This window comes from Mobula hypostoma, chromosome 12 (assembly GCF_963921235.1).
Source record: "Mobula hypostoma chromosome 12, sMobHyp1.1, whole genome shotgun sequence".
NCBI classification, from domain to species: Eukaryota; Metazoa; Chordata; class Chondrichthyes; order Myliobatiformes; family Myliobatidae; genus Mobula; species Mobula hypostoma.
This window is the reverse complement of record NC_086108.1, coordinates 84,205,663-84,230,198: the sequence shown is the minus strand read 5'-3', so window position 1 is coordinate 84,230,198 and position 24,536 is coordinate 84,205,663. Positions and strand designations below refer to the sequence as shown.

Here is a 24,536-nt window from a genome sequence, read left to right as displayed (position 1 = left end):
GTTGTGGCAAGTTCTCCAAGATGCTTGGAAGAACCTTACAGAGCTTATAAAACTGTATGACAGTGTGGCTAAGAATATTAATGCAGTTTTAATTTACTTTTGTTTTTTACTGTTTACTGCTGGTTATAGTAATTTTTTTGATATTTAGAAACTTTTCATTCTGTTTCACAGAATTTTTTACATGTGCCTATGACTTTTGCACAGTATTGCAGATAGGCTGTAAACTATTCATCCAGATGTTTAGATTCAGCTGTTACTATATTTCACATTAAAAAAATTAATATCACTGATGTGATGATTTGAGACGGCTTGGTTTAATCCAAGCATTATGTTCCTAAAATACAAGGTAAATAGCGAAACTCCTTAATAATATTTTGTGGATTGAGAAATTCATCCATCAGTTTTTTTATCTTTATGTTGACAAAATTATTAATGCCTTTCCCACAGAATCAGGGCTCTGTCGTGATGGTTCAACTGACCCAGCAACTGTACACTTCAATAGGTCACCAGCAGTCCTACTCCAGTGCGACTCTGACCTTGATCTCAGTCACACTCTATGCCTCTGGCTTTCCTCAGCCATTCCAACTGATTCCAGACCCCAAGCCCACCAGCAAAGTTGTGAAAGTTACTGTAATTAACAGAGAGAAAATATTAATTGTGCCCAGGCTTGTCAGTAACTTGGCCATATTTAGGATGGGGCTTTAATCATCGTTCAGAGTTCAGTAATAAATAGGATGAATTAGTTATGTGGAGCACATTCAAACACTTTTTGCAGTTGGTATAGCCAAGACAATTGACCCACTAAAGTGATTGCTCACACATAATAATCCATAATCCCATGATACACTTACTACCATGCATCCACACAGCACTGAGACCACTTCACTTCTATCAAACTTTTTGCTGAAATCTCATGTGTGCCTTTTATTTTCGATGTTCTTTTAATTCACATCAAATCTCCGTTAACCATCATTGGATTCTGGTTAAGTAATAGGTTGATTTTAAAGGTATTGATCCTGTTTTCAAATTGTCCTTTCTCTCTGCTTCTAATCTTTAAAATAATTAATTGGTTTATTATTGTTAGATGTGGGCACATGGCCAAGTGGTTAAGACATTCGACTAGCATTCTGAAGGTCGTGAGTTCGAGCCCCAGCCGAGGCAGCGTGTTCTGTCCTTGAGCAAGGAACTTAATCTGCGATGACACTGGCGCCAAGTTGTATCGGTCCTAATGCCCTTCCCTTGGACAACATTTGTGTCATGGAGAGGGGAGACTTGCAGCATGGGTAACTGCTGGTCTTCCATACAACGTTACCCAGGCCTGTGCCCTGGAGAGTGAAGACTTTCTAGGTGCAGATCCATGCTCTCACAAGACAAATGGATGCCTTTATTATTATTATTATTATTATTATTATTATTACTACTAAAGTGCAGTGAAAAACTTGTCTTGCATAAATTACAAAAGTGCCTTGAGGTTGTACAGCTGAAACAACAACAGTGCAGAATAAAGTGTTGCAATTACAGGGAAAGTTCAGTACAAATAGACAATAGGTGCATGGTCATAATGAGGTATACTGTCAGGTCAACAATCTATTTAGTAGGGAACCCTTCAGTAGTCTTATAAAGTGAGATAGAAACTTCCTTTGAGCCTAGTGGGTAAATGCTTTCAGGGTTTTGTATATTTTGCCTGATGGGTGGGGGAAAAGAGAGAATGTCTGGCATGGGTGAGGTCTTTGATTAGGCTGTGAGGCAGTGAGAAGTGTAGACAAAGTCCATGGAGTGGAGGTTTCTGTGATATACCGAGCTATGTCCACAACTCTGCGGTTTATTGCAGTCACAGGCAGAGTTGCCACCATACCATGCCAGGATGTACCCGGATGGGATGTTTTCAATAGTGCATCAATAAAACTTTGTGAAAGTCAAAGTGGACGCCAGATTTTTGTAGCCTCTTGAGGAAGTAGAGGCACCGTTGAGCTTCCTTGGTTGCACCAGGACAGTCTGTTAATGAAGTTGAATGTTCGGAACTTGAAGCTCTCAACCTGCTTGACCTCAGCATTATGGATGTCTACAGAAGCATGTTCACCCTTTACACTCCTCACCCCCTCCCCCCACCAAAGTCATGGTGGTGGCATCTGTTAGTCTCGCGAGACCATGGATCGGTGCCTGGAAAGTCTGTGTTAGAGCAGCGTCTGTTGTGGCTGTAGGGGCCCAACAAAGTCAACGATCAGCTATTTTGTTTTGCTGGCATTGAGGGAAAGGTTTTGAGACAAGTAATCTATCTAATGAATGGAGCGGAGGGAAAGGTTGTTGCCATGACACCATGTCACTAAGTGCTCTGTCTCCCTTCCTGACACACTGTTATTTAAGATATAGCCCACTATGTGGGTATCAACTCAATCTGCGTGTCATGCAGTCATGAGTGTATACGGAGTAAAATGAGAGGGCTTAGGCCACAGCCTTGTGGGGCACCAATGATGTGAATAATTCTAATGGAGGTGTTGCTGCCTATCCTTACTTATTGCGGTCTTTTGGTCAAGAAGTCTAGTTGCAAAGAGAGGCGTTGAGTCCTAGATCTAGGAGTTTAGAGATGGATCGTATTGGAGGTGGTGCGGTAATCAATAAACAATAATCCAATGTCAGTGCCTTTACAGTCCAGATGCTCCAGAGATAAGTGTAGGGTCAGGGAGATGGTACCTATTTCGGTGGTAGGTGAGGTTGCCTGGGAGGCTGGAATTCATGTGTTCCATGACCTGCCTGACGTGATGGTAGATGTCAGAACTACCATCATGTCAAGTGACTAATCAGTAGTAGTACTTAAACCATGTTGCCTTTTTTTTTTCTTGAGTACTGGGATGATAGTATTCTTCTTAAGACAGGTGGGAACCTCAGACCAACATGAGAAGTTAAAAATGTATGCAAAGACTCTGCCAGCTGATCTCCGCAGGATCTTAAGACATGGCCTGGGGCACCTCCAGACTAGTTGCACCATGTGAGTTCACTCTGCAGAAGACTGATCTTCCATCCGTAACTCTGACTGTGGGTACAGGTGTATTGGAGGCAGTCAGGGAGGGTGACGGCTTTGCAATCCTCTTCTGTTCAAAACATACACAGAAGGTATTAAGCTTATCAGGAAGGGATGTGCTGTTTGTGATGCTACCTGATTTTGTTTTGTAAATCAATATAGCATGTAAGTCTTGTCAAAACTGGCAGCTAAGACTTGATTTTGGACTGATATTGTGTCTTGGCATCCATGATAGCTTAACGAAAGTCATATCTTGATTTCTTGTCAACATCAAGGTTACCTGATATGAATGCCACAGACTAGACTTCAGTAGGAAGTTTATCTTCAGTTCATCCATGGTTTTGGTTTGACGACACCTGATTGTTCTCTTTGGTACACAGTCCTCCATGCACTTGCTGATGAAGTTTGTGATGGTAGTGACATACTCACCTCGGCTGAGTGCTGAGACCTTGAACATAAACCAGTCTGCTGACTCATAGCAGTCACATAGAAGCTCACCTCTTTTCTCGATCCAGCACCAAACAACTTTTTGTACGGGATCCTCACATTTCATTTTCTGTTTGTACACAGAGAGAAGGAGGGTAGATTTACCAAAATATGGGTGGGTTTTCATTATGCACATTAATGGATATATAGCAACTGTTAAGGGTGTTTGGGCCTTAGTGGGACAGGAGGCATAAAAGAATGCATCTTATAGAGTTGCATTGTTAACCTTTGACACCTTCCTGCTTCTTCAGTTCTGTTTATTCCTCAATCAATCTGCTCGTGCCACAGTTGCCAAAGTTGAATAATTCTTTCATAAGGTTCTGTGGCTCCATTTTTTTTCTTTATTAAAACATTTCTTAAGCTCGATCTGCTTAACTGAGCACCTGGTGATTTGTTATACCACATCCTTGTTGCTGAGTATCAGATTTGGTTTGATATCCCATGTTGAGATATTTTGTTACACTAAAGGCATTATCTAAGATGAATATTGTTACAGTTTGAGTGTGCATCAGTTGCAGTAATAGCTGTTAATGTCAGTGTATTTGTACATGAGTGCCAGAACTGGAGAAGTACAAAGATGCCAGAGGTTTTTACAATTAAGGAGCGGCAAGGCTAAAGAGCAAGTTGAAAACAAGACTAAGACTTTTAAAGTCGGAAGCCAGAATTGGTTAAATGGGATTTCATGTGAATGAAGAGTGATAACTGTACACAGTATATTTGTTCATTCAATGTAGCATCATCAGGGAAAAGCTATGTTAATATAATTTTACTGAAAATTTGAATGGATAACCTGCAAAACTGCCACTGAATGGTTATAAGAAACTTTTAGAATTTTTACTAATACCTGGATCTCTTTTCACCATCATGCTCTAATCATCAGAAATGTCTATAGCTATATTGCAATACTATATACTGCATTCTGTTACCACTTTTCATTTATACTACCTCATTATAGTGATGTGATGAAATGATTTGGATGGGTAGCATGCATAGTAAAGTTTCTTTCCGTGTATCTTGGTACATGCTGCAATAACAAGTCAATACACCAGTTGCAGCTGCTACCATCTGTGAAATGGTACCACAGCATAAAAGCCAGGACCAAGAGGCTCCAGGACAGCTTCTTCCACCAGGCCATCAGGTTGATTAACTCACGCTGACTTGAGTGTATTTCTATGTTATATTGACTGTTCTGTTTATTATAAATTACTATGATTGCACATTGCTCATTTAGATGGAGACATAACGTAAAGATTTTTACTCATATGTGAAGGATGTAAGAAATAAAGTCAATTCAATTCAATTCAATTAACCATATAGATTGCATGAGGCTGTTTCGCCCATTGAACCTCTGCCATTTCTCAGACCAATCCTATAACCTCACCCTTTTTTACTGTAATTTATGCAATTTACTGGCCAATTAAGTTTGTATGTTTTTTGGTTATAGGAGGATTGCCAGAGCGTCCAGAGGAAATTTGTGTAGTCACAGGGTACCTGAGATCAGAATTGAACTTTGTTCTCAGACAATGTGAGGCCGCTATGCCACCAGCTGTGCTATTGTGCTGCCCTAAATCATGCTGGTATGCCCTGTCCCTGCCTGTCACATCACTCTGGTTACCATTATCTATTTTGTTAATCTGCATTATCATCATGTCTTATCTCCTTAACTTCCTAGAATTCCCCTCAGTGGACATTCCCATTAACTATTAAGCTGAAAATCCTCTGCAATCCTAGAGACTGATCCCAGCTTGATTCAAATGAAGCTGTCACAGCAAAACAAAGAATCTGTGAGAGTCAAGACAAAAAATTAATGTTGTGAGTGACTACTTGTGATACGAAATCCACTGCCTCACTTTCAAAGGTGAATTGGATAGATTACAGGGGGAGTTAAAACTGCAGAGATTTGGGGTATGAGCTAATCAATGAAACTGAGTTCGATGGGGTGATTGACTTCTTCCATTTTATCCAGAAAAGTATTTGCACAATTGCAGGGTGTAATACTACCTGTTTTAAAGATATTTACACCATCATTTTGCTCAATTTTACTCTTTGAACACCAGAGAGTGGTATAAACTATACTTGCAATACTCCTACGTGCATGAGATACAGTCTTTCTTAAAATTTGTAGAAAGGAATTAGAAGAACATCTTTTCATATAGTTAGCCAGTTGTTTATCATGTAGATTGCTGACTATGTAGTAAATTATTTTGGTTCTGTGATTTATTTAAATTGCAAAATAATCTGGAAAGTAGTTCAGATGATAAAATTGTGGCCTAGGGTTTGTTTCTTTGAATTGATAGGAAGCATAGGGATTGCATACCTTTTGATCATTTATAGCTTAAATGACAGTTATTGTCTGTATCCTGCAATAATCTTAGTTCAGGCTGATTAAGGCACTGGTTCGTAGGCCGCTGTACTAAGGAAAACTCTTGTCAAGCCATTAACCGGAGAAAAGGTATTGAGAAAAACACAAACACTGACACTAGGATTTGTTGCCTGTCTTTTTGTCTGGAATATTTGAATTGTTTTGATGTTAGTGCTGTCAGACATACTTACTGTGTGGCATAGGCCTGTTTACTGAAGTGGAACCTTTGCTTCAAAGCTGTGTTAACAAAGTGCTTATACAGCTGCTTTATTCAACTCTGTCACGCTATCTCGTAGTGATTTCAGGCACAATTTATTACCAAACATTCAACCTTTTGAGGTTCAGCATTTTACTCTGTATACTAACCTTCAATGTCATCATGAGTTGTTTGCAGGATGGATTATATTGTTGAAGTTGGCTTTTATTTATTTAAGACTAATCATGTCACCAAAATGCACAAATGTTTGGTCGAAGTGAACACCAAAAAACGGACCAATAAAATCCAAACTAAAACTTATCTCATTTTAATATTGTATACAACAAATGGTCATATTCATGTTAGAGTGATATTTTTGTTCAAGAGCTGAAATTTCATTCTTTTGAAGTACATGTTATATCCTTCCTGGCAACGTTTAGAAGTCCAGGATGTTACTTTGCAAAGCGACATGGAATGTTGATATTGGGACGAAAATGATGAAGATCTCAAATTTGATGAAGTCTGAAAGAAAACTACTAAAAGAACTCCATAAAATAAAATAATATCTTCTGACCATCTTTGGGGTAATAACGTTATCTCTTCCTTGCTTGCAGTTGAATTAATTGTTCTGCTTAAAAGCTACACTTACATATAAAAGTAAATCTGTTAAGTCATTCCAACAATGTCATAAAAGCTTTAATGTGCTTTGAAATCACATTGGGCAAATGAAAGGAATGACTCGGCTTTGATATTTCAAGAAAGTGATTGAGAAGTATTCATTCAAGTATTTTCAAAGCTGTGGATACCAGATGATGAAACCACTTTGGCACAATTGACTTGCCAAACTTAGACACTGTGGAAAAACAATATCTTTCCCCTTCAGCCCGTAGAATGATTGCATTTCTTACTTTAATGGCGAAAAGATGTATTTTACAACATTGGAAAGAGCTTAATGCTCCAACTACCTTTTTTTGGTTTTCTCAGACGATTTTATGTTTGAATTTGGAGAAAATTAGAAGTAACCTTTATGATTCTTCATTTAAATTTGAACAGATTTGGGGACCTTTTATTCGATATTTTCATTTAATGTAATATTTACCCTTCTTGTTTTTTTTTCACTGTTTTAATGGAGGTCGGGATTGAGGACGTGATTTTAAGTTTAACTCTGTTTGGTTTCAAGTTAGCCCATTGCTTTGCTTTGCTTTTAGTTAGCTGCACGGTGGGTTTTTTTTTGGGGGTTTTTTTTTCTTTTTTTCCATTGATATATATAAAATCTAGTATACTATTATGTTATCTTGGTTTCTTATGCTTAAATTACATTGTTTGTAGTATTTTCTTTTTGGTATTGTTATCTTTTGGAATTTTATTATACTTTAACATTGTATTAATGTTTATATGGCTTACCTTTTTTGTATACTTACTCAATAAAAAGATTTAAAAAGAAAGAAAGGAAAAACAATAATCACATATGTCCTTGACTTAACTAAGTCCAAAAAGGAAAAAGTGCAAAAAAAAAGTGCTGTCTTGTTTTGAATTAGGTTGCGTCAGATGATTATTGGTGGTCATAACTAAACTGATGTAATCCAGTTTTATGCAAATGATAATGAGCTCTTCTCAATGTGTTTAAGCAGTTGTAGATCCTTAAGTCTACTTCACTGCTGAAGTATGCTGGTATAACCATTCTTGTCACTTGTAAGACTAAGATTATAGAGTTGAAGCAATCAGTTTGATGGTGTTGAATAAACCATCAGTTATTATAGTATAATTTTTACAGCGAAGAATAAAAACTACTGAGGTAGTGTAAGATGTATATCAGAATCAGGTTTATTATCACCGGCATGTGACGTGAAATTTGTTAACTTAGCAGCAGCAGTTCAATGCAATACATAATATAGGAGAAAAAAAAAAATTAATATTAAATAAATAAATAAATCAATATACAGTGTACATATATTGAATAGATTAAAATTGTGCAAAAAACAGAAACAGTTGTATGTTAAAAAAGTGAGGTAGTGTTCATGGGTTCAATGTCCATTTAGGAAACGGATGGTGTGTAATATCAGTTTGAGCGTGCTAAATACTTTTTTAATGATTTCACTTTTTGTTCATGTTACTATCTTGACTAGTTTAGTAGTGTTCTTCTACAACAGCAAACTTCAGAGTAAGGAGTTTGATGGAAAATGACGAAGGATATTGGCTGGCACTAAAATCTGTTTTATGAATTAAGTATCTTTGTTGATAGTTTGATTTCTGACTATTGCTTGAAAACTGAATGAAGGAGATCCTGAGACATGATGTCAGAGAGTCAATGAAACTTAGATTCCATGCCTGAATTAGAGTGACAAATGCTGGGTGTGATCCCAGTCAATTCCAGTCAGAGACAGCAAGACTAAGATTTGATTGAATACAAGATGAAACAAATAAAGCCATGCAAACCATTGAATTTTGAGACAAGTAATCTATCTAAAGAATGGAGCAGATGGAAGAAAGAGATTATACGATATATTGATCTGGACCTGGCAAATAAATCAGAGAACTCAAAAAATAAAGGTCATGTTATATCTCATTTATGACAAAGGGAGGGGATTGTATACATAATAAAAAAAAACAAAAATCTAAAATTAAACCCTAGAGAGAATGTATTAGATGCTTGATAGGCATATTTCAACCTGCCTAGGAATGAAACAGTCAGCTATTATTGATTCTTTTCACTCAACCAGAAATTGGGGGAATTCTTTGTTACTACTTCAACAGAGAAAGCAGATAATTGCAATTTTGTAAATTTTTGAATTCGCTAATCAAAGATTGGATAATTCCTGGAATCCAGAAGTCCAGCCGGAGAGAATTGTCGTGACTGACTAAAACTGAGCCACGTGGAAGCTGTAAGTGGGAAATATTAAAGTCTTTATTCACACAGCAGACCTTCAGGACAGTGCAAGAGAACCTCACTCTCCTGACAGGATGTTTTACAGTTCTCAAACGCAAAGATAACAAACTACAGTTTCATTTGCTATAATCAACTACTTAACTTTAACATTTTGAATACAGTAATGTAAATTTTCAAAATAACATTTATAATGGCAGCAGAACCCAACTAGCAGAACTCCTTTCAACACTGGTGATTAAAAACTCCAGACACACAAAATATATCCCCTTTGTTACAGTGTAGAGGGATGGTTCCATGAATATACAACTAACTAGAAGGTTAAATGAAAGAATAGACCTGTCCTGAACTATACGTATGGGAAAACTGTGTCTTCCCATATGTAGTAACAGTGTGGCAGCTGCAGAATCATAATTTGATGGAATTGATGGCTTTGTGGCGAAGTTGGCAAAGAATACAGATAGGTGAAGCGGCAGGTATTGTTGTGGAAACAGAATATGGAGAAGCTTTTAGGCAGATGAGAATGGGCGAAGATGTGTCAGATGGAATACAGTGTACGGAAGTGTATGGTTATGCACTTTAATTGAAGGAATAAAGGCACAGACTGTTTTCTCAATGGGTAGAAAATTCACAGATCAGAGGTGGAAAGGGACCTTGTAGTCCTCATACAGGATTTCCTGAAGGTTAATTTACAGTTTGGGTTAGTGGTAAGGAAGGCAAATACAATGTTAGCAGTCATTTCATAAGGTCTAGTATAAAAGCAAGGACATAATGCTCAGCACTTACAAGGCTTTGGTCAGACTGCACTTGGAGTATTGTGAGCAGTTTTGGGCTCCTTATCTTGCTGACATTGAAGACAGTCCAGAGGAAATTCACGAGAATGATTTTGGGAATGTGAGGTTTAATGTATGAGATGCATTTGATGGCTCTGGGCCTGTACTCACTGGAGTTTAGAAGAATGAGGGAGATCTCAGTGAAACCTGTCGAATATTGAAAGGACTCGATATTGTGAGTGTGGAGAGGATGTTTCCTACAGTGGGGAATTCTAGGACAAGAGGACACGGCCTCAGATTAGAAGGACGCCCCTTTAGAACAGAGATGAGGAGGAATTTCTTCAGCCAGAGCATGGTGAATCTATGGAATTCAATGACACATATGTTCATGGAGGCCAAGTCATTGGCATACTTAAAACAGAAGTTGATAGGTTCTTGATTAGTAAGGTTACGCATGTTGGGTTGAGGAGTCCTGATGAAGGATATTGGCCCAAAATGTTGACTCTTTATTCCTCTCCATAGATGCTGCCTGATCTTCTGAGTTCCAAAAACATTTTGTGCGACTGAATCAGAATGATTGGTTTCATTATCTCCAATGTATCATTTGGAAGTACAAAAGTTTGTAGGTCATGTTACAGCGGTGTAAAATTTAGTTCAGCCACATTTGGAGTATTGTATGCATTGCATTACAGGAAGGGTGTGAGGATTTGGGGACGGTGCAGAAGAGGTTCACCGTGATGTTGTCTGGATCAGAAGGTGTTAGCTATAAGAAGAGATTTTTCTCTGGTGCGCTGGAGGCTGAAAGGTCCTGAGAGAAGTATGTTAAATTATGAGATGTAGATAACGAAGACAAACAAAATCTTTTCCCCAATGTAGAAATATCAAAGGCTAGAGGACACATGTTTAAGGAGAGAGGAGAAACATTTAAAGGAGATTTGTGAGAAGAAAAGTAGCTGTTCTTGAACATTGTGGTATGGGCCATCAGGCTTCTGTACCTGTCCAAAGGTAGCTGCAAGAAAATGGCATGGGCCAAGTGTAGGGAACTTTGATGTTGCTTTCCTGAGGCTGTACCAGAAGAAAAAGTAGCATATAAAAGAATTATAAATGCACAGCTGGCTCTGAGGCTCAGGGAGAAAGGGTGCAGGTCAGACAGAGGAATAGTGATAGGGCACTCGATAGTGAGAGGGGCCGACAGGATATTCTATGGCTGCAGAAGAGACACTAGGAAATAGTTCAAAGGTTCATTTTTATCAAAGTATATAACTTGAAATTCTTCTGCTCTGGGATAACCATGGAGTAAAGAAAGAAAAGAAAGGTGGCATGATCATCTTATCGCCAAATCCCTCCTCCCACACAAAAAAATGAACAAAAGCAGAACAGGCACATCAACCCACAAAAATGGGACAGGCACGTCAACTCCCAAATCCCCTTCCGCGCACAAAAAAACACAAGAAAGATCAGGTGAAAATGCAGAATATAAAAAACTATTATACTGGAAAAAGTCTATAGTCCAAGTCCACATTTAAAACACAGAAAAATCTGGGGAACACTCTCTGGGCCCAGTGGCAGATTTTACCTCTCTGTAGGAGATCGATCAAAACACAGGCAGCCAGCGTTCACCCTCCGCACTTGTCTTGCTGCTTCGTTCTCCCGTGTCGCTTTAACCGGCAAACAATGGAAGCTTTAATTGGCAAAATAGAGTCAAACAATGGCTTGCGCCCTGTCTCGTAGCCTTCTCACAATGAAGTTCACACACACTGCCTCTGTCTCCCAGAATCTTTTCTTAGAGACAGCAGAGCACTGAATCACCCAAACGATCTCCAAGCTTCCGCATTTTCCTTGATGTTTCAATCTCGCTCGTTTTTTAATTGGTGAACAATGGAAGCTTTGATTGGCTCACAGCCTGCCCACCATGAGATTCGCTCACACTGCCTCTGACTCCCAGAAACCTCTTGGAGTCTGCAGAGTGCTGGAACACTCAAACGATCTCCAAACAGCAAATCACAGTCTCCAATAGTTCCAAAATCACATCCAAGACGAAAATCAAATGAAAAGATATGAAAGAAGTGAAATATATAGTTTAATGATCTATCCAGAGGATGTCAACTGAGGGGAGTGTTTTATGCAGGCGCCATCTTGACCAGAAGTCCGGAAGAATGTAAGCCTAGCAATCAGAATAGCCATGTTTATGGTAGAAGGGCAGATAGGACCACTGCTTTAAATTGCACTTATAAGGTGTGGATTGGTCATAGAGAATGGGTTATTGTGGCCATAGAAGAAATGTAGGTGAGAGAAGGACAGGAGCTCAATTCTCTGGGATACTGGTGTGATTGACAAAGGAACAGCCAGGAATGGAGAAATTGTTGCCTTTTTGATGAGGACTATATTAGAGACCCCCTAATAGTCACCAGGAACTTGAGGAGCAAATGTGTTGTGAAATCAGTTTTCCCACAATTGACTGGGCCATGCAGAGTGCAAAGGGCCTGGATGGGGTGGAATTTTTACGGTGCATCCAAGACGATTTCCTCATGGATTATATAGAGGAACCTACTCAGGAAGGAACAATACTAGACCTCCCCTCAGGGAACAAGATGGGCCAAGAATCTGAAGTGGCAGTCGGGGAGCACTTGTTCAATTATAAAATGCTTTATTGTCGTTAAGCTAGGACACAGTAATTGTAATAACACAAGTATTGTAATAGTCATTTTGATAAATGTAAATTATTAACAGCTTTATTGCTTAAATGGCTTTAGCAAAATACAATAGCGGATCTATTTTCTGCTTTTGTACTGATTCTTCTCAGCTTGCTAGTGTTCTGATTCTCCTATATACTTTTTAAAAGCATCTCCTTCCTGAAAGTGAGGAGTTTCTATTTGTACATTCTAATCTAAAATAAACAGGAGGAGTGACGTACATGGACCTTTTGAGGACTCCCAAAGTGGGCCATGTTCACAGTTTTGGAAGCTCTTCTTGATTCGATTAGGCTTCAATTCTTCTAATCAATCAACATCATAATGTTTACCTGATCAGCATCAGCGAACCGGGTCAAGGTAAATCTTGCAGAATGTTGAGGATGATGGGGCTGGATAGAAACGTTTCATGAGCCAAGTATGTCATAATGGTGTGCCTTCATCTCTGGTCCTTTACCTTTTCCACCCAGCTGGCTTCACCTATCTCCTTCTAGCTAGTCCTCCTCCTCCACTCCCTTTTTTATTCTGGAATCTTACTCCTTCCTTTCCAGACCTGAAGAAGGTTCACGGCCCGAAACGTCGGCTGTTTATTCATTTCCATAGATGCTGCAGGACCTGCTGAGTTCCTCCAGAATTATGTGTCTGTTCCTTCATCTCCATGCTGCCGTCAGCCAAGAGCTACAGAAGCTTGAAGACGTACGCCTTAAAGTTCAACAACAGTTTCTTCCCCACAATCATCACATTCTTCAGCTGACCTGAAAATCCGTTACGTTACCTTGGACTTATTTTTACTCTCTTACAACTTGCAGTAACTTTGATATGATTTATTTTATTTATTTTATCATGTAGATTACATGCAATTCATGTTATTTATTTATTTGTTTGCTTGTTTGTTTAAATGCAGCCCTTCAGGCCCTTTGAGCCATGCTGCCTAGCAACCCACCTATTTAGCCCTAGCCTAATCACAGGACAATTTAAAATGCTACCAACAAATACACCTTTGGAATGTGGCAAGAAACCGGAGCACTTGGAGGAAACCTATATGGTCATAGGGAGAACATACAAACTCCTTACAGACAGCAGCAGGATTGAACCTGGGTTGCTGGTACTGTAAAGTGTTGTGCTATGTTGTTCAGTTTGTCAGTTTTGTAATGTACTCTGCTGGTGCTGTAGAAAGCTAATTTTCATGGTACTGCCTACAACATAAACTTGAACTGGAATTACATTTAATTTTTTAAAAACTGGATTTCTCTGTTTGCATTGGAACAACTTGTTAATTGTGGTGGTATTAAATTCTATATCTTTAAAATATTGCTCAAGGTGGACCGAATCATATTCTGAACAGTAATGCTCTGTTTTATAATAAGTTGGCACCACAAGTAATGAGATTAAAAAAAACGTGTTTATTTGTTCATTTACTTCATAAGTTGGTGTGTGGACAGATGTTACCAAAGTATTTCATTAGCAGTGAATTGCTTGTAATTTGCTAATGCAGTTGTTGACAAATACAAATTTTGCTGTTATACCTACATCACGGAGTCGGGGTTTGTGATCGTAGAAAATTGTTTGCGCTGTGAATTTTTGGAATGTGAAGTTGAATCTTTTTCAAGTGTCAAGAGATGCAAGGTGAAAAACAGATTGATTTTTGTGTTGAATCACAAACTCAGTGAAAGTGAATTTTATTCTATATCTCAAGCTTATGTGTACTGATGTATGAATGGCCTAAGGGCAAATTTCCGTAATCCAAATGGCCGAAACAATTTGCTTCAACATTTCATTGATTGAAAAGCATTTTTGCCTTGTTGTTCATATTAGCTTTCAGCAGAGACAGTGAAGACCGTGATAAAAAAGGTCATGTCACATTTTAGAGTTTTAGAAACTCTGCAGTGTTACAAATAATAAAAAAAATTACTTCAACATCATTAAATGTATTTATTTTCTTCTGTTTCAGATTCTCAAAACCAGCACTAATGTTTCTTGATAACACCTTTAAGCAATGGTCAAAACTGAAAGATTTTGTTCCACCGTTTGGAATCAAAGGGCAAGGTACTGTTGCAGCAGTGAAGTTTGGAGCTCGATATTTTTTAAGTTCTTTACTTAATAAATATATGTGAATAATGGCAAGAAATTTTGTAAGGTTTTCTTCCTCCTTTACCATTTCCTTTTCTGATCAATTGAGCAAAGATATTCTTGTGTGAAACTAACTGCAATTATTTTGGATTTACCCTGCCTTAATGATACAAAGTAAAGCAGGTCTTTTTGTTGACACAAGCTACCAGTAGCAAAAGTTATCTGTGAAGTTGAAAACTAAGTGTCTTGGCAATCTGTAACTAAAGCGGAAGGAATCCTGTAATGAATACCATTGACAGTACTTCACCACTAACAATTATTTTTTAATTGTGATATCCAAGATCGTAGCAACTTGGGGGTGTTTAACTGAGGAACCTTGTATTCACATGTAGTTGTGATGACTCTGGCAGCAGAAGCAAAAGCTACATAAGGGGAAGGTGTGGGATTTGAATTAGTTTTGACTTCCTAAGTTAAATGTTCTGTGCTGGAAAATTTATGTTTTCAAATTATGTTACCGGGTTTTGTAGATCATGTAGCTAAGTATCGGTTTGTAAGAGATTTTACATAGCACTTCTGTCATATAAGTTTGAGTTAATATCTTTTCATATTGTTTTAGTTCTAACCATTACCTTCACTTTCTTATGCCCCTTCCAGAGTGATCACTTTGATGTGAAGTTCTCTTGTACAAGTATTCATATCCTAATAGAGTATTTGATTTCCCCTTGTCTGGTTAACCATTAACTGAAAGCACTGCTACTTGGGTCAATTTTTTGACAGAGATTTGTACTTAAGTATTGGTGAAAATGATCTGACACAACGGATTGTATAACCGTTAGAATAATATGAAGTGCTATTTTATTTACATGCAAAACTGCTGGTGATATGAAGGGTTATAGGCTATGTAATAGGGAAGGGAAGTATTATATAGGTTGACATAACACATAGTCGGGCACGTGGGGCTCAGATGGCAGCCTGCCGAGGAGAAGGAAAACTTTGTGATTTTAAACTTCCACCACCTTGCGGCCATACCACCCATGGGAAAGGCTTCGGGAGTAAACCCCGAGGAAGAAATCCGGAGCTGGGATCCCTAAGGCAGTTTGATGTTGTTTACAACTTCACTCTGACAACCTCCGCGACAACACTGGTGCCAAGCTGTATTGACGCTTGCCCTTCCCTTGGGCTACATCAGTGACGTGGAGAGGGGAACCTGCTGCATGGGCAACAGTTGGTTCTTCAAATCTTCCCGCCCATGCTTGCGCCCTAGAGAAGACACAGTCCACCAGAAGCGCAAACCCATGATCCCCTGGGGTCACTGCTGCCTACTATAACACATAGGCAGAAGGATCTGTATTGTGTTGTACTGTACTGTGTTGTGTTCTGTGATTGTTCAAACCAACTTGGACAAACCATCAAATTAGAAAATGACTCGAAACTTTGAAAGTGTTTGCTACATTGTTCTGGGATAAGAGAGAGAAGTGACATAATCTGACTTGTACATCTGACTACACCACCGGACCCATGATCCATGATTCTATGCAACAGAATGTGAAAGGATATTATCCTGACTTGATATCCTGTGGTTGATTGTTGAAAATTCTACTAGTGGCAAAAATAATCCTTCAGTAGATAAAATAATTTGGCAAGATCATAGCTTATGTGTGATCGGTCCAAAAGAATGTAACTTGCTGGATTGAATACACATAACTCATTAAGCCATCAAAAATGATCTTTAAACTTATAAGTAATATTTATTTTGTCATGCAGATTTAATAGTTTACTTACGTTTTAAACATAGTTCCCGTCATCCAGATCCTAAATAACACTTCTCTGTGTGAGCAGGACATTTTGTTAGAAGTATGTTAATTGTAGCTTCATTTTCATTTGTTTCCTATTTCCTTACAGAAAATACGGCAAATGAGCTATGGTAGATTAATGAGATAAATAGCACATTATCCTGCTGTACTCATTAAAAACAATTAGTTTTTTGTATGAAATTCATTATTATCTTTATTTTGGTGTAATGTTGTGGAGCTGTATTTCAATTTGCACACATCTTGCAGCAAGCTTTGAATATAAGTGCATATCCCAAGACATTTCATAGATATGTAACCCAGATATAAACAGCAAGAGAGCCAAGAGAGATATTAAGAAACTTGACTGAAAATTCAGTTCATGTGGTAGGTTTGGTGATGGATCTTAAAGGAGGCAGAGAGGATAGTTAGGAAATTGGAGAACTTGAGTCTAGATGACTGAGTATCGTGATCACTCGAGTTGAGTATGATGTTCTCTGAAGGGGCTTCCGGCATGTTAGGGTGGATTCCCTTAACGGAGACGCCTGTGCATGACTTTTTTTAACGTGGGGATGCTGATACACAGGCAGTCAGCACACAGTCCTTGACAGATCGCAGTCAGGGTCCAGTGGCGTGGAATGCAAGATGACTGGGGATCCTTCACTGCTGCAGCCTTCCTCTGCCCTCACTATCATCGTGATGTGTCATCATCTTCCGCCAGCTTCACCACTGAGTCTTGTTTGAAGCACTCTTTGCTTGGAACCTCCCCCTTGAACTTACCGCTGTGGGTGTCCTTACCAGTAGCTAAGTGCTAGATGGCTAAACTCCAGATGGTATTGCTCTTGGGATCTCTGGAACATACAAGCCTCTCCACCATGACAAGGTGACGATGCTCAGAAAAGAAGACAGCTATGTGCACTGGCATTGATGACTCTGATAAACTTGGGGTTATCATTTGAAACCTGAAAGTAGCTACAGAGGTGAAGATCATGAAGGGACCTGAGCCCTGTGATTTTTGTTTATAGTTAGAGGGATTTCAAATGTAAAACTTACTGTGGTTTATTAAGCATGGGGAACACGAGTGAGAGAGGTTCACAAATGTTAGTATTTGAGCAGCTGAGCTTAGGACAACCTGGTGACTTTTTGATAATCGCACCTGGTCAAGGGCTTTTACAATCATCTGAGGCAGAACAAAGAAAGGTTTGAAGTACAAGTGTTGAAAAGAAGTGCACTGACTGCTTCCATGACAGTGCTGGAGTGGGGAGTAGTTTTATGTTGATAATGTTTAATTTGGCAAAGTTGGCAGCTCTGGGAGGAAAACCAGTCCTGCTGCTTTTGACTTGTCTTGGTTGAAGAAAAAATGGTGTCTCTAAAAACTCCGAGAGAAATATATCATGCATCAGGCTGAATTCTCATCACTTCAGTTAGCATTACACAATGAATAGAGATAGAATTATGGTATTCCATGTACCCCTCCCTGAAGCCTTTGTCAGGATACAGTACTTTTGTCCCATATGAGTTCAAAGACATAGTTCTCTGTCCCAAGAGCAGACACCAATTTAGCGGCCCTTTCAAGAAAATCTCTTTGTATCTTAGAAGTGGAAGAATCCTTTTATTGCTGTGTGTCTTTGCACATGTTTCTATTTAATACTGATGGTTTACAGAGTTGTTGCAACAGTAAAGATTTAGGTAAAGATTGGCTTTATTTGTCGCATGCGCATCGAACATACAGTGAAATATTTCACTCGTGTCAAATCAGATCAGAGAAGATTGTGCTGGGCACCCTGCAAGTGAAACCATGTTGTTCATTTCCTCAACAGCATATTCCCAAAACAGATACTTATGGGACGAGATTGCTAAGAGGATAAGGGAAAAAATACTCAAGGTCAGATTCCTGGACTCTAGGAAAAAATGCAACATTTGTATTGACTCCTGAGAATCTCTGGCCCATAAGTGGTGAAGGAGCATTTACAATAGTGTTGAGAACCGTGAGACAATGCTTCAAGATCACACAGAAACTGTATGTGAATGGTAAAGGGAGAATACCACCTATATCCCTGTCTGTTGGTTACCTGCTTCCCTATCTGTGATAAGGTCTGGATTTCCCAGGCTGGCCTCATTAGCCACCTCAGGACCCTTGAAACCAGACGGCAAACAAGTCGTCCTCCATTCATAGGAACTGCTTAAATTTATCAATGGGTTGATGTATTTGAATAACTTTTCACTTTTTAGAATTGTGGTCATTTTGGGGGCGTGTAGCACAGTTACTCTTGATTTTAGGAATGCTGACCTTTAACTTCTGTAAAGGATACAATGCTTGCACTTACAGAGCTGCAGACTGATGCAGCATGGAAAGATCCCCCTTTGGCCAACTGCCTTTCACCATCAAGATGACCATCTAAGCTAGATCCATTTGCCCATATTTGACACATATTCCTCTGAACCTTTCCTATTCATGTACCCGTCCAAACATCTTCTAAGTGTTGTCATTGTGCCTGCATCAACCACATCCTCGGATCTCATTCCATACATGTACTGCCTGCTGTGTGGAAAAAGTTACCCCTCAGATTCCTCTTAGATATTGCCCCTCTCATCTTAAACCTGTACCTTTTAGTTCTTGAATTTCCAATCCTGGGAAAAAGATTGTGCATTCACAGTTCTACCTATGCCCCTCATTATATATCCTCTATACAATCACACCTCATTCTAACACATGCAGCCTTATCAGTGACTTGTACAACTACAACATCATCACAACCTCCATTCTTGATGCCCTGATTGGTGAAACCCAACATGCCAAAAGCTGCCTTCAGTACCCAGAGTAGACCCACACAAAATGCTGGAGGAACTCAGCAGGTCAGACTGGGTTACACTGCTTTTAGGGACCTTATGTATTTGTACTCCTGTTCTAAAACATTCCTCAGAGCCATACCATTCCCTGTGAAAGTCCAACCCTGGTTTGACTTCCCAAATTGCAAAGCCTTACAATTCTGAAATAAACTCCATTTGCTATTCCTCTGCCCACTTTCCCAGCTGATCAAGATCTGACCGTAGTTCCTGTTAACCTTCATTACTGTCTACCATACCACCTACCTTACTGTGAAATGTTGGAGTTTTCATACTAACAGATCTTTGTACACTCAGTGTATTTCTGTATGTTCATTGTTTGCTGCTGCTGGTGCCCATCCACTTCAAGGCTCAACATGTTGTGCGTTTAGAGATGCTCTTTGTAACATGGTTATTTGTTGCTTTCCTGTCAGCTTGAACCAGTCTGGAAATTTGCCTCAGACCTCTCTCTTTAACAAGGCATTGTCGCCTATAGAACTGCTCACTGAAGGCTCTTTGTTTCTTACACCATTCTCTGTAAACTCTAGAGACTGTTGTGTGTTAATATCAGAGGCAATCAGCAGTTTTTGAGATACTCAGACCACTCCATCTAGCACCAACAATCATTCCAAAAAGATGTTCTGATAATGTGATCAATACTGGCATGCCATTTATTGCCCCTTTCTAGTTGATTTGAGAAGGCCATTTATTGCCCCTTTCTAGTTGATTTGAGAAGGGGAGATGTATGATCATCTTGATTACCTTAAGTGCCCTGAACATGCTACCACAAAAGGTTACAACAGAAACTGCAGTAGTGCTAACTAAAACGCAAAACTGGTATATTTTGAAAGGCAAAGTCAGTTCTGATTTAGGTTGTTCCCCTTGTAGCAAATGTAATTTTTATCTGGAAACTTAGTTTGCGAAGCATCTGGATGCAGAAATATTACAGATGAATACTATGATCAAGATTATCTACTAAGTCCTCACCAAAATAAGAGCTCAGGGTCCAGGTCATTGCCTAGATGTTTCAGCTGCATATGGAGAACCCTCTAACTTGTCATACATTTGTGGTTATGAGTTATGCTTGCCGATGTCACACAAGCTTTTCAGTTCATGTGAGGAGTACCAGGAAAGATTGCTGCTTGCACTTGGTTATGGATGCTTATGTCCAAACGTCTTGGGTAGAGATAGTTACACCTCTAGGCCAGGTTGTTTCATTCCTTGGAATTCATTTCTCAAGCAATTTGGTAAAAACAATGCATCTACATTAAGGTTCATTTTCTGGTGTCACCTAAAGTGTTGCTGGATTCAATAGCTTTCTACTAACCATTAAGTCATTTTCTTTTGACTTATTACCTGTATTTCCCTATGACTATAACACCCAGTGCAAAATATGCATTACACTTCAGTGCTTAGGTTCGTAAGGCAATTCACTTTTCCTGGGGGAATTTCAACATTAGGTCTCAATTGGAAAATAGCAGAGTCAAGTGTAGCTTTACTATATATCTTGCCCATTTGTTGATGTCAGTGAAAAATAAAATTAAGTGAATTTTTCCACTTGATCTGGTATACTTTCCTGACTGATGGAATAGGTTAAAATTACTTCCATTATGTCATTTATTTGCTTTCATGAATGCTGGCAGCCATTGGTTTTATTTACTCTTAGTTTTCTTCATAATCATTGCTTTTCTTTCCAGTTCAAAAGGTGCAAACAATATAAAATAATTTTTCATAATTGATTCCTTCCATGATTGTGGAATGTAAAGAGCTGAGCATTTGATGACTACCTTTCAGCTGTTTTTGTCATGTTTTCTTTATGTCTAAGTGAAGACAAACAGTTAAATCTTGAGTGGATCCGTTGACAGAATCTAATACCCTACTGTTTCAGGGGTCAGAAACAGTGAGGAATCTGCAGTGCATTTGAAGCAAGTATGTCTAAAATGCAACTCAATTGTGCAAACAGCACTGCATTATTATAATCTTTTATGACTGTTAGCTTATCAGATAAGTAGGTTTTGTGAGGTTACATATCGTTATGCGGGCCTATTTAGCAAAAAGGGGAGGTGGATAAAATTATAAAATCCTTTTTTTGATGGGGGGGAAAATGCGGAGGAAGCACAAAGGCAGTCAAGGCAGTCTATCTTGAAGTTGCTTCTTGATAAATATCAGTCAAAATAAACTTATATTGTATCACGAATAGCTTTGAAACAGAAAAATAATGGCAGTATCATAATGATGTTTGTTGTCAAAATCTATTCTTGCTTAAACTGTAAAATGAGGTTCAGCACACAGTGCCCAAGCAGAATTAGATAGTGAAGTTTTTTGTTAAGAGGTATAGATCTTATAAAATTACAAATGCAAAGGAACCAATTAATATTGTATTCTTTATTTCTTTGTCTGTCTCCTCTACTCCATCTATCTGTCTTACAACAAACGTGAGGCACATTTGGAAATTCTTGGCTGCAAGATGGCGAGACCAGTCCTCAGCTTCATCTGTATCTTTCTAGTAAGCCTCAGCTGTTATTCCCAAATCTCAACCTCCCCTCTGCCAGCCTTGAATCAGTTCCTACTCAGATTTAGTTCACTCAAAAATCCCTGTTTGAACCTTTCAATCCAGATTCCACCACTGGTGAGGTCTAAAATGGTCTAAAACGAGTTCAAAAGTAGATAGCAATGATTGTGGTGTCTTCTCTTCTTGTGGTTCTGAACTCTGCAATCTCATACACTCAGTGGCCACTTTATTAGGTATACCTTATACCTGCTTGTTATTCCAAATACCTGATCAGTCAATCATGTGACAGCAAATCAATGCATAAAAACATGCAAATATAGTGAAGTTGTTCAGTTATTGAGAATGGGAAAGAAATGTGATCTAAGTGACTTGACCATGGAATGATTATTGGTGCCAGACAGAGTGGTTTGAGTGTCTCTGAAACTGTTGATCTCCTGGGATTTTCAAATATACAGTCTCTAGTGTTTACAGAGAATGCTGCGCAAAACAACATCCAGTGTGTGGCAGTGCTGTGGATGAAAATGCTTGTTGATGAGAGGGGTCAGGGGAGAATGGCCAGACTGGCTGAAGCTGACGGAAAGGTAACTGTAACTCAAATAACCATGCATTATAGCCGTGGTGTGCAGAAGAGCATCTCTGAATGCACAGCACGTCAAACCTTGAAGTAGATGGGCTACAGCAGTAGAAGACCACCACTGGCCTCCATTCCTGCGGCCACTTCATTAGGTAAAGTGTAGCAATAAAATGACCACTAAGTGCATATCGAAACGTACAGTGAAATGTGTTGTTATGTGTCAACTACCAACATTGTCCAAGACATGCTGGGGGCAGCCCACATGCATCACCATGTCTCTGGTGCCTACATAGCATACCCACAACTTACTAACCGTAACTTATACATCGCTGGAAAATGGGAGGAAATCAGAGCACCCGGGAGAAGCCCACATGGTCACAGGGAGAAGATGGAAACTGTTTACAGGCAGCTGCTGGAGTTGAACCCCAGTCTTACAGTTGGTGCTGTAAGACATTATGTTAGCTGCTACATTACCATGCTATCCCTATCTCCAAAATATCGCCGCTTAGTCCAGTCCATCTAAACCTGAACTGGATGATGGTATGGTTAACTGGATCAGCAAATTTGTGGATGACACCAAGATTGGGGGTGCAGTGGGTAGTGGGGTGGCGGTCATGGCTTGCAGAGGGATCTGCATCAACTGGAAAAATGGTAGTTGGAATTTAATGCAGACAAGTGCAAGTATTGCACTTTAGTAAGACCAACCAGGTTAGGTCTTACACAGTGAAATGTAGGGATTGGAGGAGCGCAGTAGAAAAAAGGTTCTGGGAATACAGGTCCATAATTCCTTGAAAGCGGCCTCACAGGTAGATAGGGTGGTAAAGAAACCTTTTGGTACATTGGCCTTCATAAATCAAAATATTCAGTACAGGAGATGGGATGGTATGTTGAATTTGTATAAGAAGTTGGCGAGGACAAATCTAGAGTAGCGTGTACAGTTTTGGCCACCTATCTACAGGAAAGATGTAAATAAGATTGACAGAGTACAGAGAAAATTTATAAGAACATTGCCAGGTCTGGAGGACTTGAAGTATAAGGAAAGATTGAATAGGTTAAGACTTTATTCCTTGGAATGTAGAAGGTTGAGAAGAGATTTGATGGAGGTATACAAAATCATGAGGGGTATAGATAGGGTAAATGCCAACAGGCTTTTTCCACTGAGGTTGGGTGGGACTATAACCAGAGGTCATGGATTAGAGTGAAAGGTGAAAAGTTTAAGGGGAACATAAGGGGGAGCTTCTTCACTCAGAGAGTGGTGAGAATATGGAACAAGATGCCAGCACATGTGGTGCATGTGAATTCATTTCAATGTCTGTGAAGTTTAGATAGGTACATGGATGGTAGGGGTATGGAGGGTATTATTCTCTGTGCAGGTTAATGGGAGTAGGTGGTTTACATGGTCTCAACATGAACTAGATGGGCCAAAGGGCCTGTTTCTGTGCCGAACTTTTCTATGAATCTATGACTCCAATATTTTTCCAGCTGTCCTCATACAACTCCATCTTGTGTGTATTGCAGCCATCTGTTGCTCGTACTTCAGTGGTCGGCACGTTGTTGAAGAAGATCCTGAGAGGCAGGATTTATGAGCATTTGTAGAGACATAATCTGATTAGATATAGCTAGCATGGCTTTGTCAAGGGCAGGTCATCTGTTACCAGCCTGAATGAATTCTTTGAGGATGTAACAAAACACATTAATGAAGGTAGAGCAGTGGATGTAGTATATACGGATTTCAGTAAGGCATTTGAAAAGGTTTCCCATGCAAGGCGCATTGAGAAAGTAAGGAGGCATGGGATCCGAGGAGACCTTGCTTTGTGGATCCAGAATTGGTTTGCCCACAGAAGGCAAAAGGTGGTTGTAAATAGTTCATATTCTGCATGGAGGACAGTGCCCAGTGGTTTCTGCGGGGGTCTGTTCTGGAACCCCTCCTCTTTGTGGTTTTAATAAGTGGCCTGGCTGAAGAAGTAGAAGGGTGGATTAATAAGTTTGCTGATGACACAAAAGGTGGGGGTGTTGTGGATAGTCTAGAGGGCTGTCAGAGGTTACAGCGGGAAATCGATAGGATGCAGAACTGGGCTGAGAAGTGGCAGATGGAGTTCAACCCAGATAAATGTGAAGTGGTTCATTTTGGTAGGTCAAATTTGAAGACAGAATATAGTATAAAAGCTAAGATTCTTGGTAATGTGTACAAGATCAGAGAGGTCTTGGGGTCCGTGTCCATAGCACACTCGAAGCTGCTGCGCAAGTTGACAGTGTTGTTAAGAAGGCATATGGTGTTTTGGCATTCATCAATCTTGGGATTGAGTTCAAGAGCCATGAGGTAATGTTACAGCTATATAAAACCTTGGTCAGCT

General features: G+C 39.3%; 1 protein-coding gene across 11 annotated transcripts in view; it reads left to right on the top strand.

Annotated features, from left to right (window-relative positions):
- Positions 1 to 24,536, top strand: part of LOC134354971 (CMP-N-acetylneuraminate-beta-1,4-galactoside alpha-2,3-sialyltransferase-like) — a 568,489-nt gene that overhangs the window by 351,577 nt on the left and 192,376 nt on the right. For all 11 annotated transcript variants that reach the window (XR_010019938.1, XR_010019940.1, XR_010019939.1 and 8 more), the window contains one exon: positions 14,362 to 14,456. Coding sequence is in view for 8 of the 11 variants with exons in the window: in XM_063064549.1 (XP_062920619.1) it covers positions 14,362 to 14,456 (95 nt within the window). In the remaining 3 variants the exon portion in view is untranslated. The remainder of the gene's footprint in view (positions 1 to 14,361; positions 14,457 to 24,536) is intronic.